The following is a 16843-nucleotide window of genomic DNA, read 5'->3' on the forward strand; positions in this document are numbered from 1 at the left end:
TGTGTAACTATGATGCTTTTGTGGATCAACTAATGTTTTCCTCTTCTTGCAGAATCCCATCAAACTGGAGCCCAGGTAACCAAAGAGCATCCTAGGCTCTCTGCTGTTCTGCACGGGGGGAGTTGTACAGCAGCCGCTAATGTCCATGCAGGCTCTCGTGATGGGGAGCTCTGAGAAAGCTGCTTTGATTGGCTGGGGCTCCGTCTCTCAGCTCACAGCCTGAGGAAGGACCAGAAGGTATCTCGGTGGAGGGGGCAGGAGGGACGCAGAGGTCCCGAGGGTGGACCATAACCACGACCTACCAGGCTCAGCACAGCGGGAGCATGTCAGCGCCAGGAGGCCCTTCATGGATGTGTCCCGCCACAGCTAAAGCCAGCCTTCTGCTCTGGATGGGGATCACGTCCATCTGCGTGGCTGCTGTTCAGGCTCAGCAGCACCCAGTGGTCACCACAAATTATGGGAAATTGCGAGGAGTGAAGGTTACATTACCCAATGAGATTCTCGGACCAGTGGAGCAGTATTTGGGGATCCCGTATGCTTTGGCCCCAACGGGGGAGCGGAGGTTCCAGCCGCCAGAGTCGCCCATGTCCTGGCCGGGCATCAGGAATGCTACTCAGTTTGCTCCGGTTTGTCCTCAATTCTTAGAGGACCGCTTTTTACTGAATGATATGCTGCCTGTGTGGTTCACCGCCAACTTGGATACAGTGGTAACCTATGTCCAGGAGCAGAGTGAGGACTGCCTTTACCTGAACATCTACGTCCCTACAGAGGACGGTAGGTCAAAGACTTTTAGTCTTATCGTCTTTCTTTTACATCTTCTTGTATGTCTTCGTGATGTTCTGTCTTGTATTTAACATTAGCTTGCACAGGTCTAGTTTGAATTTAAAGGTAGACTTTTAATGACAGTCCTACACTCTTTGCACAACCAGTGCTGGATTTTTACTCACAAGAAATGGCTGATTAACCCTTGATAGAGCACTCATTGAAATACTTGGACATTTGAATTTCAACCCTAGAGAGTTATTGGGGGGTATAACATGACTTTTTTGCTATGGTTCCTCAATGTTCTAGGGTGAAATATTTTCCAAAAAGGCTATAAATAAAAACATAACATGATTCTACAACCCTAGAGATGTGTAGAGAAGTTACCTAATATAATTATTTGCCCAATAAAGGGACGAAATGAATAGCATTGCTTGATATTCATTATAATGCCAACTAGCACTGGTGTTGGTGTCTACCTTCTTTTTTCTTAACACTATCAAACTAAGAACAGCTCCTTCATTTTAACATAATCGTGTACCAGAATCTAGTTTATCATTTATTATAATTGATATCATGTTTAGAGCATGCATATTGTAAATAATCATATAAAAGGTAGGAAGCCCATTTAGTAAATTGAGCATACTATACCATAATATTTTCTCCATCAGTACAACAAAATGATACTCGCCACTGCTATTTCCAATGTCTTTTTTTTTTTTTAAATACAACAATATTTCCTACTGGGAATAGCAAGGATTATGCCTTGTGAGCAGGCTTTTCATTACAAACATCAGTAATTTAACCATGCTGGAAAACTGGCAAAATGGATCACCTGGAAATAATTAGTGAATGATGTCATATTGTGCTGGAGAAACTGGAAACAATAGGATGATGGCATGTCCTTGGATGTACTAAAGACCTAAATGCAGTGGCGCAAAAAGTGGGTATGCACTATATGCGGCGCATAGGGGCGCCACAATGGAGGGGGCGCCAAAGCGATGGGGGTAAAATTATTTCGAGTCTGCATTTTCTGTATATAACAGCGTTTGTGCATGTGTAGTAAATGATATGATCAATAATAGAGGCACGTCACTGATTAGGCGCCCCTCCGCCTCCCTCCCCTGCCCCTCCGATAATCGCCTCCCCTCCGGGGAGAGAGGTGAAAGCACCGGAGCGCCTCTCCACACTATAGGCGCGCCGGCGCGCGCCCCCTCAAGCACGCGCTAGAGCAGGAGTATTTTCATTCGAATCGTGTTGTCATTTGATGACAGGGACCTAATGACATGGAGAGACAGAAAATAAAGCTCTCAGGGGCACAACACAGAAAACGGAAGAGGGAGAAAGAGAAAGATTTTGCAGGGATGAAAAAAAGCTTTTCAAAGTGGTTGAAAGACAGTAGGTAAGTTATGTCAGTGTATCAAGAGGAGGCTTATAAACATTCAGGTTAGCTAAAGCTACTACTAGTAAAACAACAGGTTACTGTTGTCTGATCAGTATTTACAATATAACAGATCATGACAAGAAAAATAAAGGAACTGGTTTGTGGTTATTTTGTTGTTCAGACAGTTATCTTTTTTTTTTTGACTAGATGGTGAATCATAAAACAGATAAATTATAGAACTTGGGAGTGATACACTTGAGTTTAATGTCTTCACTCGGATATAACACTACAGTGCTGTTGTGATGTATCTGATAAGTCAGATCAGATGCAGCGTCCAATCAGTAACTGATATCTAATAAGGATATCATTTACAATTAAAATTTCATATTTTTATATGTGGTTTGACTGCTGTATTTTTGAAACCTCCTTAACACAAAGTTCATGTCATTCAGGTGTGAGGATGGAGAGAAAGAATCCGGACACACATCTGAGCTCGCGACGCTCACTAGGGGCACTATCGTAAATCTCATGACTGTCTTAAAACTGTCATAATGTGATGTCGTCTTAACCCTTAACCCCTTATTTCGCTCAAATCATACAAATAATACAAACACAAATAATACTAATACAATAACATAAAGTGACTGAAATTACAGCTGGGTTACATAACCATTAAAAAAAAATTCAGGCGGGGGTGCCGGGTGGGGGGGCGCCTGCAATGTATCTGCATACCCCTCAGAAAGTAGGTAGTTGCGCCCCTGCCTAAATGCCACTGCAGTTGAGGTCAGTACAGACACTGCCCACTATTTAAGCATTAATGGTATTTCTCAGAAAACCTAGGCTTGGTTGGTTTCTGGAGCTCTGGGGGAAACTATGATGAAGAGGCTGTCCTCCTAAGAAAAACAACTAAATCATTTCAATGCCTGAACAAATGCTATATGTTTATCTTCCAGTGACATCATCCTTTAGTGGCTGTAGTAATTCTAATGGGAGCCAAGGAGTAAATCAGGTAACATCATGAGGTGCATGGATGGATCAATGAAACTTCAGGTGTTATCACAGGAAATCACCACCACAATAACCCCCTTACATTAATTGCGGTTATTATTGTAACAAAGCAATTGGGTTAGGTCTAGAGTTAATTGTACCTATTATGGATAATTGTACATTATCTAAGCAGACCTTAACAATAGTGTTTTCACATCATAAAATAGGTTGATAGGATGCAGTGCATGGACCAACAACACAGTTTGCTGTTTAATGTAGAGGACTTGAAAATGACAGTATGTGTAGTCTGCTGTGTGTTCTGTAGTGAATGGGCCATTCACAGGCAACAATGCAAAGATAAAGAGAGGAACCAGAGCAATGAGGACCAACAGCTCAGTTTTGCTCTGGGTGTCCACTTGCCAGTTTTTCTGACCTTGTTGCTACACCCAGCAGGGGGTTGGGAGGGGTGGGGGATTGGACTCTTGATCCTCTAGTTAGCCAAACAATTGAAATCATAGACATTAGTCTAGTTAAGCTTGAAAACGCTCGATCAGGAGATTCATAATATATTTTGGACAATTCAGCATAATTTTGGAGAGTAAGATAATAAGGTCATTGTTCATTTGCAAGTATCATTTTTGCTCTTGTATTAATGGACAAAGAAGTACTGTTCTCAAATTGGCCTTAACCAATTACACACCTGTTTTTTTTAATTTACCTTTGCAGTGATTGATGTGTCTGAATAACACAATGCAAAGATTGAACTTCATTCTGCAGTAATTACATGAGGCACCTTCAAAGATTCTTTGATTTTGCCAATAGTCTACAATGGTTTCTCCAAAAGAGAAGAAATGCAGAGCCTCTTCTCAAACAGCTGAGAGCTCTGCCAGTCCTGCTTTGTACTACTACCGCTGCTAAGAGTGCTGTTAGTCAAGAGTGATGTCAGATTAGAATGAAAAGGAGCACAGAATGTAAGGTTCTGTAAATGCTCTTAGGTCAAGGGTTCATCCATTATGGCTTGTTTGAGTGAACACTTGTGACTTGGAGTGGGTGTGACACTCATACCGGCCCAGTTCCTGCATTAGTCTCCATGTACGGGACTCAAAGTGTATGTGTGTGTGTGTGTGTGTGTGTGTGTGTGTGTGTTCTGTGTGTTTAACATAACCTGGAGTGGTTGGAGGTCAGGGAGGTGAGCAGGCTGTGTTTTTAGGATGGAGCAGGAACTAGCGTGAACGGCCTCTGGAAGAACAGCGAGGCACATTAATGTGTGTGTCGGGCTGAGATCTTTGACAGCTCGCCGCTAAATTTAGTCTGAGCTCTAGAGTACATGGTAGATTAAAAAGTGCAGGAGAGGGATAATCTCACAATCCTGTGTCGGTGCACAGTTAGGGGCTTTTCTCAAATGATTCAGTATCTCCCCCCCAAAAAAAACAAAGTTATTGTACTCAATAAATCAGAATGCTATATAACACAATTTGCCTGTATGCTTTATTTATGACCACAATATTAGATTACATCGAATTTGAAATAAATTACTGGTTGATTGGTAGTTTTTTAAAAAAAGCAGCCACTAAATGCACTTACTAGCTTTGTCTGGTGCTGTCAATCACATCTCATGGACTTCATCAGCAGACATAGTTTGCACAATGTAAAGTTATATCATTAAAATGAATAAAAACACAAAAAACTGGTAAAGACCATGAGATATTGGCATTGCTGTTGAAAACTCAAGAAATACCAAGTAAGTGGACCTTGAATTAAGAAGTATAACCCTAACCCTAGTTTACACAGATATGTCCAAACTATTCCAGGAATAGTTATAAAAGGACTGTGATTTGCCCAATCAGCTGACTGATATCAGTTGATTACATGTGCTCCTGCTTGGTTGAAATGAAAACCTGCAGCCACATGAACCTTTATGGAATAGTTTGGACACCTCTGCAGTAAATACAAAGACATTCTCGCCTTTTTTCAATACAAATCTGCATAAATCCCACAGCATGAAATGTTTGCAGGCAGGGAGCTTGTATCTTTGGTCAGTTACTCTTTATCAGTGTGAATCCTTCATTCTCCACTGTGCATATTGACACTGGGTCTTTTGCAGAACAGCATGTGCAATTACTTAGTGTCAGTTCATTTATTTGTCGTAGTGGGCATCAATGGAAAATCAGATACTGTAAATTCTCAAATAGTGGCCTCAGCCTTTATTTACCTCAATGGCTGAGATAACCGCTACTTTATTGGAACATGCTTATAATAGAGACAGGCCTTTAGCTCTATCAGTCAAACAGCTGTTCTCATGACTCTGCTGTTCAGTTGTTCATGGTCTTTATTTTTCAAACTGATACAGAGATAAAGAAGTTCTGAGAGAAAGATAAAAGTAACAATCCTTCACTTTTACTTCGACTCACAAATCTAAGAAGAAAGAAGTATTCGTCAAAATTCTTCAGGAGCTGCAGAGGTGTGTTCAGTTGCTTCACAGTAGATCCAACAAGCCAAGCAAACCTCTGTTTTTCTATCTGATTGTACTAAATATCACTGGCCATGGTGAATAATACATTAGCTGAAGCAGTACCATTGAGTATACAGTATTGGCCTATTATTATTAACATTTGGACATTTGATAGGAAGTTGCACCACTTTTTATTTATTCAGTATTTATCAAGGCAGTAAGGATCAATCTGATTTTATTGATCTGCACTCACCATAAAACTACATTCTCCTTATTATATATATCATATATATATATATATATATATATATATATTTATATAAGATTATCTGATGATTTCTCCAACAGCAGAATTTAGTTTCCATTTCAGACAACTTTTTATCATTTGATCCCTATTTAGTATATTTCGACATTTTAAATATATACCAGTGTTTTTTGGACATGGAAAAATAAAATGAACATAATTATACACAATATGTTGATACATAAGAATAAATAAGGACTTTTGAAAAAGACTGTACAATATATCACATAATAATAATATCACATTTGACCCAAACAGCCTCAATGGACAAAAATCTGCACAAACGTATAACATTTAAAATATTTTTAAGGAAAAGTCATGACATTTCAAAGTTTAAAAGATGCAGTGTTTTTACAGCTGTCAAATGTCAAATTTGACCTGAACAGTATGTACTGTAAGGGTTAAAAGTGACTTTCACACTTGGCTGTAAGTATAAGTCTTAATAAATAAGGATTCATGCTTAAACTCAATGAGGAATTATTTCACTCTTTACTTAGTATTTTAGAGCGTTCCTGTCAGCTTGGTGTTTTTTGTCTGCCTTTATAAGCCACTCTGCTTTATGTGTAATTATAATGAATTTATGCGTACTGAATGGATCCCCCGTTGTCATAAAAACATCACTCAGGTCTGTCGGTCTGTCTGAAATGTCAACTTTCCAAAAAAAATTCCCAAATAGATTCCTGTTCAGCTCGGGCCACTCTGACTTCATCCATTTATCCGACAGGATTTTGAAAGGTTTTCATCAGAGCAGGTATTGTGCAACATGACACACTACATTAGTCTGGCCAGCACTATGTCTCTAAGCTATTTTTAATGGATTTTTGAAAGCTATGTGAACCGGTGTGCATTTAGAGGTGAGGTGAAAGTGTAGGAAAAAACAACGCCAAACCACTGGACTAGGTTTTTACCCAATATAACACAAAAGGTGAGGTTTGCTGAACATATAGCTTTGTAAATAGACCCAAAAGTGCTTTGCAGATGTAAATATTATACTGGATTCCATTTTTCTAACACATTATGTCCCATTATTGCACATAGAGAAACACAAATATAATAAAAATAGTCATAATGATGTGTCTACGCAGTCTGAGCTCAGCAGGGAGTGACATATCTATCCCAGTTAGAGCTTCCCTCGCTGCCCATCATCTTTATATCCCCCGAGTTGGCCTTTTCAGAAATCCGGTGTAATGTCAAAATATCCTGCCAGTCGAGGATCAGGGATGGATTTATAGTTTTACTGCACCTCAAGTGGGTTGACAGATTAAGTGACACCTATTCTTTGTCATCTGATTTTGAAAGTCGAAAGAGAAAATCCAGCACGGCCCGCGCCGAGCAACGCTCAAATGACTGTATTGTCATCGCCTTTTTAGATTTTGTGCTGAATCCATTGGCCGAGCAGACAAGGTGCTTGGCTGTCTGCAGCTGAAATGCTCCAAGAGCTCCTTTCATTTGAGTGCATAAAGAGAGAAAGAGGCTATGTGGATATGGATGAAGTGTGGAGGAAAAGAAAAGAGAAAGGGAGGCTACGTTTATGTGTGTGTGTGTGTGTGTGTGTGTGTGTGTGTGTGTGTGTTAAGGCAGTAAAGCTGGCTTTATCAGCCTATGCAGTATAGCAGCAGAGTGACTGGGGAGGTGGCATGCAGCTGTATGTGAATTAATCAGACTGAAGATGTTTCCTTTTGGGGCGAGAGGGAGACAATACCACAGTCGCCTTGTCTCCATTTTTTAATTGTCGACAGCGGCCTGTTCCCTTCATATCCCCCATCCACAAGCACTATACTAACAGCTTAAAATCTGTGTAAAGTAAGAATAAATATGTTCTGAGTTTGACATACCACAGAAAAGTGTGTTGTTAACCACCCTGCCAAATTTGAATGATTAAAAAAATTGCCAAATATATGAAATTAGGCTTCAAAGTTATGTAAAAATCAGCCTCTTTCTCTGCTACCAAACACTGTGGGAGTGTCCGCCGAGTTCGCCGAAACCCCGCCCCCTACCAAGTGTCACCTGTCAATCAAAGTCACCACCTCTACCAGAAACATGGACGCTACGTCTGAGAGCTTAACTCAGCTGCTAGCTCGGCGGCTAACTCAGCTAACTGGCTAACTGTAGACTGTAGTAGTGGTAGTGTGTGCTGAATGTATTTATACCTCTACAGCAGCAGGGGAGGGGTTATGCTAACGCAGCAGTGATTTTCAGACCCGCCCACTAAATCCTGAACACAGAAATCTTGAAACACAGTTTGTGAAGCCTAGCTCCACAATTCAAATCTAAATGGTTGAAATGATTTTTACACGTTTTTTAGAAATACATTTATGACCTATTTAATGTGTTTAGAAGAAAATGTCTGAATTCACTTTACACAGTCTTTAATGTTGCAGCAGAAGCCGTGATTTATTCCACACAAGCTCCCAAAAACCTAAAGACGTTTTTTTTTTCTCCAGCTTTTTGTGCAGCATTGGAGCAAAGCTGTTCCTTAAATTAAAACACCTCGTGCAGCACTTTATATAGGCCGAGGCTAAAATGAGGTAAACCAAGGTAAACAGAAAAGAGGAAGTGGCTCTAAGACTGCATTTTCCGAGCCACTGCAGCTCATTTTTATTTACTTGCGTCTCGATGCCAAACACATTAAGTGATTATGTAATTTTTTTGTAGGGTGTAAAGTCAGCACTTCCACTTTATTTGGTGTAGCCTACAGTCAAAAGCTGTGCTACACTGAGCCACAGCCTGCATGATACACATAAAAGCAACTAACAGCACCCCATTTGTTTTCTAGATATTTCTCTGCTATAAAAATTATACTTTTTTTTTTTTAGAAAGAAAGCAGTTTTTTGCCTCATTTCTCTGCATTGAACTCCACTGATCATTAACAAAATGACAATAATGCTTATTTTACTGCTGTGAAAACTCTCCTAATTTGACACATTTTGCATAGAAGAGTGAAAAAAGTTCTGTTTCCTCCAATCAAAGCATTTGTTCAGCAGCAATCAATTCTAATGCTCAGAGCTGTATTACCAAGCAGGTTCAGGGGCCCCAGGCTCCTAGACCTCCAGGGGCCCATAAAGCCTCTGGTTCATTAAGTGTTAATTAGCTGCACAAATGTTGCATTTGTACAGGATTGATCAATATTAATTTGTAGTAAGGAGCCATATGTCAAAATAGAAAGACTTTAATCAGATTGTGCTTGCATGGAAAATATCCATTAATACAGTTTACTATAATCAAATGTCTCATACTAACTGACTTTGGGCCAGATGGTATTTAACCAGTGCTGATTGTTATTCTGATCTTAACAGACACGGTTGGGAAGGTTATATGGAAATGTAATTATTTTTTTCTCAGTAACTGTAACAGATTACACTTGAATCAAATGGACCAATGTATTAAATGTTTTTTCCATTGGGGAAATTTAGGACTACACATCAAATAACAGCTGTTCTGATCTATCAGATGTAAAATGATGCTTGCAGTCTTCATTACAATCCTGGATGATATGTAGAAAACATGAAACAACTAGTTAAGGATGGAATCTGCAAGATAACACTGTCGTCATTTCATCTCGCCCCCAGCTCGCATATTTGACTGCTGGGACTCTTAGCAATAGATGCACCAACCATGTCTGTGTCCCAGTACATTCATTTGATTTTATTAGTTTATTTGTTAGGAACAGTGCTAATGAACCTAGTGCAACTGCAACTTTAGCCTACTTTTAGCAAACGAGCTGCACTCACTGATCTTATAGCTGTTGCTAGTTCCCATCATTCTGGGAAATTCTCACACTTTTCACTCCAGTTGAAACATTTTCAACTCATACAGACCCAACTTTAGCCTGATTTGTGTCTAATTGCATCTTTCCGTTGTGTTTGTATGCAACTGCTCTACTAAAATATGCTTTTTTTTGTCTGAACCCAAAGCCATCACTCCTTACTGTTCTCTTATGTCATGATGTCACCTCTAGCACTGAACACAGATAAGAAAACAGCATGGACAGTGTTGTTTCTTGTCGATGTAACCCTAACCCTAACCCTAACCCTAACCCCAACCAGTTCACAGTACCAACAAACAATCCTGAGAAATCCAGTAGAATCTGGTTTGTGCCTGATTGTTACCACTAGCTATGATAGCTTCTAACAGATCTCACATGTTACACATCTGCATGACAAAGAGCCAGGGCAGTGACATGGAGCAGGCAAAGATGCTGACACTCAGCTAGTGACTCATCTTGTACGACAATAAGCTTGTCCCTTTGCACTAAGCGTGAGTGTAGTGAACTTTATCTGCCCTGGGTTTTGCCTCTCAGGCTTGCAGGCTGCTGTAATCCTGTGACTGGAAAAAAAGACTGTAACTGAACATCTATCATAAATCCAGCTGTGTTATTTGAAGTAGAGATGAAAAAAACTGATCGGTCATTTAGAACTCTATCAAGAAAACACAATCTATGTGGGTGTATTAAGATTACATTTCCATACATTTAAACCTATTTCATCCTGATATGTTATTTGCAAAGTGATATAAATCATATACTAGCTTAAGATTGAGGATTATTGGCAGTGTATGTAAATCCATTCTTGGATTACCTGCTTTAATCTGATTTCTCCTGAGCTCATGCATGCGTGTAAATATAGACATGATGAATGATGAAGATTTTGGTTGGCTTTGCAGGATCAGCTTGATCCATCTATAATTATCAGTTATTTGCAATTCTACCTTGATATGGCAGTGCATTAGCCGCAGAGCTAATTGGATATGATTTTTAAGATGCTCAACACTGATTTGGACTGTAGAATTCAGCTTATTTTTCATGTTTATCGCCTCACACTCTGCCTGTTTAGCTACTTCTTGCTGCACAACATTTGGTGAAATGCTCAAATATCCTTCAAGCTTCTCAGTGAGTCACATCCACATTCATGTATAAAAATGAAATAGCAGCTGCAGTCACGAGCTTTTGCCACCTTTCAAAAAAGCCGACTCCCTCGAGACTCTGCCTATATTCCTGCTTTTATTGTTAAAGGCAACATTTTTTTTTTTACTGATACACTTGTGATCTTCTGGCCCGCTTTTCAACACTAAGTGACCTTCCAGTGCTCAATGTGCCTGTGAAAAGAGGTGCCATTCTCCTTTAACCCTCCTGTTGTCCTCAGGTCAAGGAAGGACAGGAGGAAGGGAGGAAGGAAGGGAGGAAGTAAAGGAATAAGGAGGGAGGGAGGGAGGAAGGAAGAAAGGAAGGAAAGGAGTAAGGAGGGAAGAAAGGAAGGAAGGAAAGGAGTAAGGAGGGAGGGAGGAAAAGAGGAAGGAAGTAAGGAGAGAAGGAAGTGAGGAAGGAAGGAAGGAAAGAAGGAGGTAAAGGAGTAAAGAGGGAGAGAGGAAGGAAGGAAGGAAGGAAAGGAAGGAAGGAAGGAAGGAAAGGAGTAAGGAGGGAGGGAGGAAAAGAGAAAGGAAGTAAGTAAGGAAGGAAAGAAGTAAGGAGGGAGGGAGGAAAAGAGGAAGGAAGTAAGGAGAGAAGGAAGTAAGTAAGGAAGGAAAGAAGTAAAGGAGTAAAGAGAGAGGGAGGGAGGAAGGAAGTAAGGAAGGAAGGAAAGAAGTAAGGAGGGAAGGAGGAAGGAAAAGAGGAAGAAAGGAGAGAAGGAAGGAAGGAAGTGAGGAAAGAAGTATGGAAGGAGGAGGGAGCAAAGAAAGAGGGAAGGAAGGGAAGAACGAAGGGAAAATTAAAGAAAGAGGGAGGAAGGAAGGAAAGAAGGAACAGTCAAAAGAGATGGGGTCAATTTGACCCGGGAGGACGACAGGGTAAAAAAAGAAAAAAAAATCTAGCGCCTGAGGTTTGTGACAGCGCAGTCATACGCAGGGAGAGGCAGAAAGGAAATGACTTGAGGCAGGGTCATGAAGAGAGGGAGAGAGAGAGAGAGAGGTGGAGAAGTGGTATCTGTGTGGTCTCTCAGTCTGCTCTGTGGTGAATCAAAGACGACAGATAAAACAACAATCAGGATGTGACATTTAGAGACTGTGATCTAGTGACACGCAGCACTCGCTTTGCCATCAGGCTGAAACCCTGAAAAACACACTGAGTGATGCATCTCAATATAGCAACAGCTTGGACACTTTGTCACTGACATTTTTCCATAAGACTCATATTTAGTGTGATTGCTGTCACACATTCCATTGCATACTTCTGATATCTTATTAATCTTATGTCATTTATCTTTACATTTTTCTGTGGTGGTTTCAGTCTTTTTGCAATGATTTCATTTATTTAGTCTTTTCTGCCTACTTTTTAATCAAAAACTCCTCTGGTCATATATAATCCATTTTTTCTCACTTCCAACCAAACCATGAATGCTACAGTTTGTACCGTTTATTGACATGAGCATATTGTATGTCTCTGCATGTTTATTTCCATGTTTCTATCAGAAAGCATCAAACTATCAAGAAACACTCTTTTTTTAACACCTCTTTTTTGTTCACTTTTAACCTTTGTGTCGTCCTCCCAGGTCAAATTGACCCCATCTGTTTTGACCCTTCCTTCCTTCCTTCCTTCCTTCCTTCCGTCCTTCCGTCCTTCCGTCCTTCCTCTTCCTTCCTTCCTTCCTCAATTCCTTCCTTCCTTCTTTCCTCCTTCTCTCTTTCTTTCCTCCCCTCTACCTTCCTCCCTTCCTTCTTTTTCTCTGTCCTTCCTTCTTTCCTCCCTCCCTCCCTCCCTCGCTCCCTCCCTCCCTCACTCCTTTCTTCATTCCTTCATTCCTCTCTCCTTCCTTCCTTTCCCTCCTTCCTTCCTCCCTTCCTTCCTCCCTTCCCTTCCTTCATTCCTTCTTTCCTTCTTTTCTCCCTCCCTCCTTCTCTCTTTCTTTCCTCCCCTCTACCTTCCTCCCTTCCTTCTTTTTCTCTGTCCTTCTTTCCTTCCTTCCTCTCTTCCTCTTTTCCTTTCTCTCTCAGTCCCTCCTTCCTTCTTTCCTTCTTTCCTCTGTCCTTCCTTCCTTCCTTCCTGTCTTCCTTCCTCCCTTCCTTCCCTTCCTCCCTTCCTTCTGTCCTCCCTCCCTCCTTCTCTCTTTATTTCCTCCCCCCTACCTTACTCCCTTCTGTCTTTTTCTCTGCCTTTCTTTCCTTACTTCCTTCCTTCCTTCCTTCCTCCCTGCTACCGTCCTTCCTTTCCTTCCTCCCTTCATCCTTCCTTCCTCCTTTCCTTCCTTCTTTCCTTGCTTCCTTCCTTTTTTCCTCTGTCCTTCATTCCTTGCTTTCCTTCCTCCCTCCCTTCCTTCCTTGACTCGAGGACAACAGGATGGTTAAGTCAAAATCCATTAATGTCACCATTCCATAACCATTCACATATCAACACATACTGAATTTATGCAGTGATGTAATGTTATTTTTCCTTCACCATTGCATTTATTAACGTCATTGCTGTCAGCAAAATCACAATGAAAACCATTTATGCTTTTCATACATCAGTACATGTTATTGTTTTATACATTGTCATAAAATGTGCATTCATTTGCATATTTAATGAGACTTTCCTTAAGAACATGACTTGTGCTTCTTGTGATGTTTCTTATTAGTAACTGTTTAATAGTTGTTATGTTTAAAAAACAATCATATACATTCATGTCACTGTTTATAAGTCAATATTTGTTATCATAAAATATGCATTTACAAGTAATATACATTAGCCCTGTTTAATGCAATCAAGCATATCTGACAAACATTGCAATATGTAACTCACGGATGCTTTTATTTTGTAATTGAAATGTTTAATGTAGCCTGATTCTTTGTAGATAGTGGATGTGACTTTTTACTTTTATAACTGTCACACTTAAAACTTTAACTCCACTCAAATGTTTTTCTACTAGTTCCTACAGTTGATGTTTGAGCTTCACTCTGCAGAAGGATGAATGTGCACAGTTTATTTTTACATTCATCTGCTGAAAGTGGAAAGTTTCTCTGAGCTCATTGAAAATCTAATTTTAGTAGTGGATCGACGAGCATGATGTGTGACATCACAACTACTTTGGAGCCAGTCCTGGTCCAATAATCCACTTAAACGTGTGTGATGTGGAAACTTTGCTTTGCAGTGATGTAGGAGACATTTTTGGTCCAGCAGTGAAACTTCTGAGATAAAAATATCTTATATACATATTTCTAGATTCTGAAATTTTTAATGAGGTAGAAGGAGCAGATGTCATGGTAACAAAATTATTGAACTTAATTTTGAATAAAAACCATATCACACACAAATTACATACATGTGTAAAGGAATGATGTTAAGTTTCACAAACACACACTTTGTGCATCTGATTCAGTGTAAATACAAAATATGATCATATTTTAAAATGCCCAGTATTGCACAATAATCATGTCATTATGGTGACATATACCATTTATAAAGCATGCTACTTACTGTAACACTAGACTGATGTGCCAGATGTTTGCTGCACAGAACCATCTGAGAAGTCTTCCTTGGAAACTGTTGCCAGGTGATTGGTAGAACTTTCTGCCTATAGACCCTAACCCTAACCCAAACCTAACCCTAACCCTAACCCTAACCCCATCACTGTTACCTTGCAAAGCAACTGGATTTACAAGCTCATGCAAGAATCCTTATAGGAACCTGCTTGGTTGAAACATAAGCCTGAAAATATGGATTTGAATCAGCTGCTACAAGGTAAATATTATATGTGACATTAAAGTGTTTAGAGGAGCATTCTATTAATAACTTGGCACATGTGTACAGAATGTCAATTTTAAAATGTTCCATACTGTGCACTGATCAAGTGTGAATAATGTCATTACAGTCATACAGTGTATGAGCTATTTACAGTAATGCAGTGTCAATCAGCAGCAATGCCTACATAAATCACATGCATTTTCTTCACTATATGCTTCATTCAGCAACATGCTTCATCCACTAAATCCACTATGAAATATTGATTTCATAAGTCTGTGGGTGTGCGTATCTATATATGCATTCAGATTGTATTCACTGTGTGCATTTCTGTATGTTTGTGTGTGTGTGTGTATGCGAGAGAAAGTGTGTGTGACCAGCCAGAGCAGATGTGGACATTCACGCTCGGCCGGGTTACGCCGACATGGCACTAGCCCGTGTTTGTGCAGCTTGCTCTCCCAGCGAGCGGCTATATTGTGCAAACACTCCACCATCCCAGCCATGCCGCCACATCATGTGCCTGTTGAGACCTATTCTCCGCTATTTGCTGATCAGTGAACGCTACAGCACACATCATGGAGGGGCGAGCAGATGATACGTTCAGAATGGTGTCAGAGCTCGAGGAATATTGGGCAGCGTGGATAATTGTAGATAAGCTAACTGTGTCATGTCTGCTCTTTTTTAACTTCTACTCCAAAGACAAATGCCATATGTTTGTTAAAGCACTGAGTAGTATCATCAGGGAGTCGATGGTGAAATGAATAATTAGGAATAAACAGAAATGAATGTGGAAAAAAACAAACAATTGCTATTTATTCAACATACAGAAGCCTTCTAGTGGTGTAGTAATTATGAAATCAAGTGATGAACCTAACTATAAGTCTGTATAAGGAGGAGAACATCGTCAAAGTTCCACAACTTGAGGTGAATGTATGTAGAAAATGCTGCCTGCAAGTCTAAATCCAGGGCTTCAGTCTGCTCTCAATACTTTGAGACAGTTTTTTCTCCCTTGCCAACAAGCGGATGTCAGTATATTGCACATGCTCATAAATGGCCATCCATTCCATAGCTTTTGTTGCTAAGGTTTTTCCATGTCCACTCTCATAATTAAGATGGGATATTTAGACATTTAGACATTGATAGTAAAGAACAAGAAAACGCAACAAAATCCTACAACTATAGTTTGTTTCATGGGTTATTGATGTAGCCTGACGTGGCCTGACGTAGCAGACAAGCAGTAAGAAGTTGGTCATGGTGCAGATTTCTAAAGCTGACCAATTGGAAAAGAGTAGGCTCATTGCAAAGGGGTGGGAGCAATCTGAAACCTGTTTGAACTATAAAGCATGCAAAGATATTCCAGTAGAGCCCCAGATTAGAAATATAGACCAGGAAATGTGCAGAATATTTCCTCTTTAACACTGTTTGTTTCCCATTTCCAACCATCCAAACACCATTTGTTATTAAACCATTAATTATGAAACCAACGATTGTCCTCTAACCATAACCATGTAGATTGGAACAAAGGTCTCCTAACTCAAACTCATGATCTTTTCCTAAACCTAACCATCCTGCTGATATTCGCATGTGTTGTTCTGCAGTGTATCGACCAACAGTGACTTGTTTTTATGATGTCCCTGTTGTCTCATACCTTTAGACTGATAAGAGGACAAGTTATAATAAACCAGGATGTACCTCTGACATATCTACAGCATTATAATAAACCAGGATGTAGGGCTGGGCAATTAATGAAAAATAATCGAAACCGACATTTAGAAACTATAATCGACTTAATCTTGCTCATGTCAATTAATGGTGGTGTTCACTGTTGCCATGACAGTAAAGGTTGCATATCTTTAAGGAATGTATAACTTGTCTCCAGTGATCATTTGAACCCAAACCATGATCTTTACATAGTTCTAATCAAGTAAAGTAGACATTAACCACAGCGTCACACCTTAAAACATCTTTATTTTCACTCCCTAAAGATACTCATGTGTGAAAATACTAAACTAAAGAAAGTGTGAAAATACATCATTGTTCATCAAGGGTGGAGATATCTACAGCATTATAATAAACCAGGATGTACCTCTGACACATATACAGCATTGTATTAGAAAACGAGGCTCATGAAGTTGAATCCGATGTTGGTCATGGTGAGTTCTGACTATGAGAGAATGCTATTACCAATACAGTACATGCTGCCACTATATTTCTCACTGTGTCTTTAATGTCTTTCAACTACAGAAGCATTCTTTGAGCGATCATCACAATACGACTAAACTTAAGCTCATCCCTTGTCCTCTG

The 16843-nt window shown here is 39.9% G+C and overlaps 1 protein-coding gene across 7 annotated transcripts in view; it reads left to right on the forward strand.

The window, feature by feature from the left end:
* The first annotated feature begins 323 nt into the window (after positions 1-323).
* Positions 324-16843, forward strand: part of nlgn4xa (neuroligin 4 X-linked a) — a 97362-nt gene continuing 80842 nt past the window's right edge. For 2 of the 7 annotated variants that reach the window (XM_053314324.1, XM_053314325.1), the window contains exon 1: positions 324-774. In XM_053314324.1, the coding sequence (XP_053170299.1) occupies positions 324-774 (451 nt within the window). Of the gene's footprint in view, positions 779-8824; positions 8843-11030; positions 11072-16843 lie in introns of all 7 variants that reach the window. The other 5 variants (XM_053314328.1, XM_053314329.1, XM_053314327.1 and 2 more) reach the window with 4 other exon arrangements.

This window comes from Scomber japonicus, chromosome 24, assembly GCF_027409825.1.
Source record: "Scomber japonicus isolate fScoJap1 chromosome 24, fScoJap1.pri, whole genome shotgun sequence".
Classification (NCBI taxonomy): domain Eukaryota; kingdom Metazoa; phylum Chordata; class Actinopteri; order Scombriformes; family Scombridae; genus Scomber; species Scomber japonicus.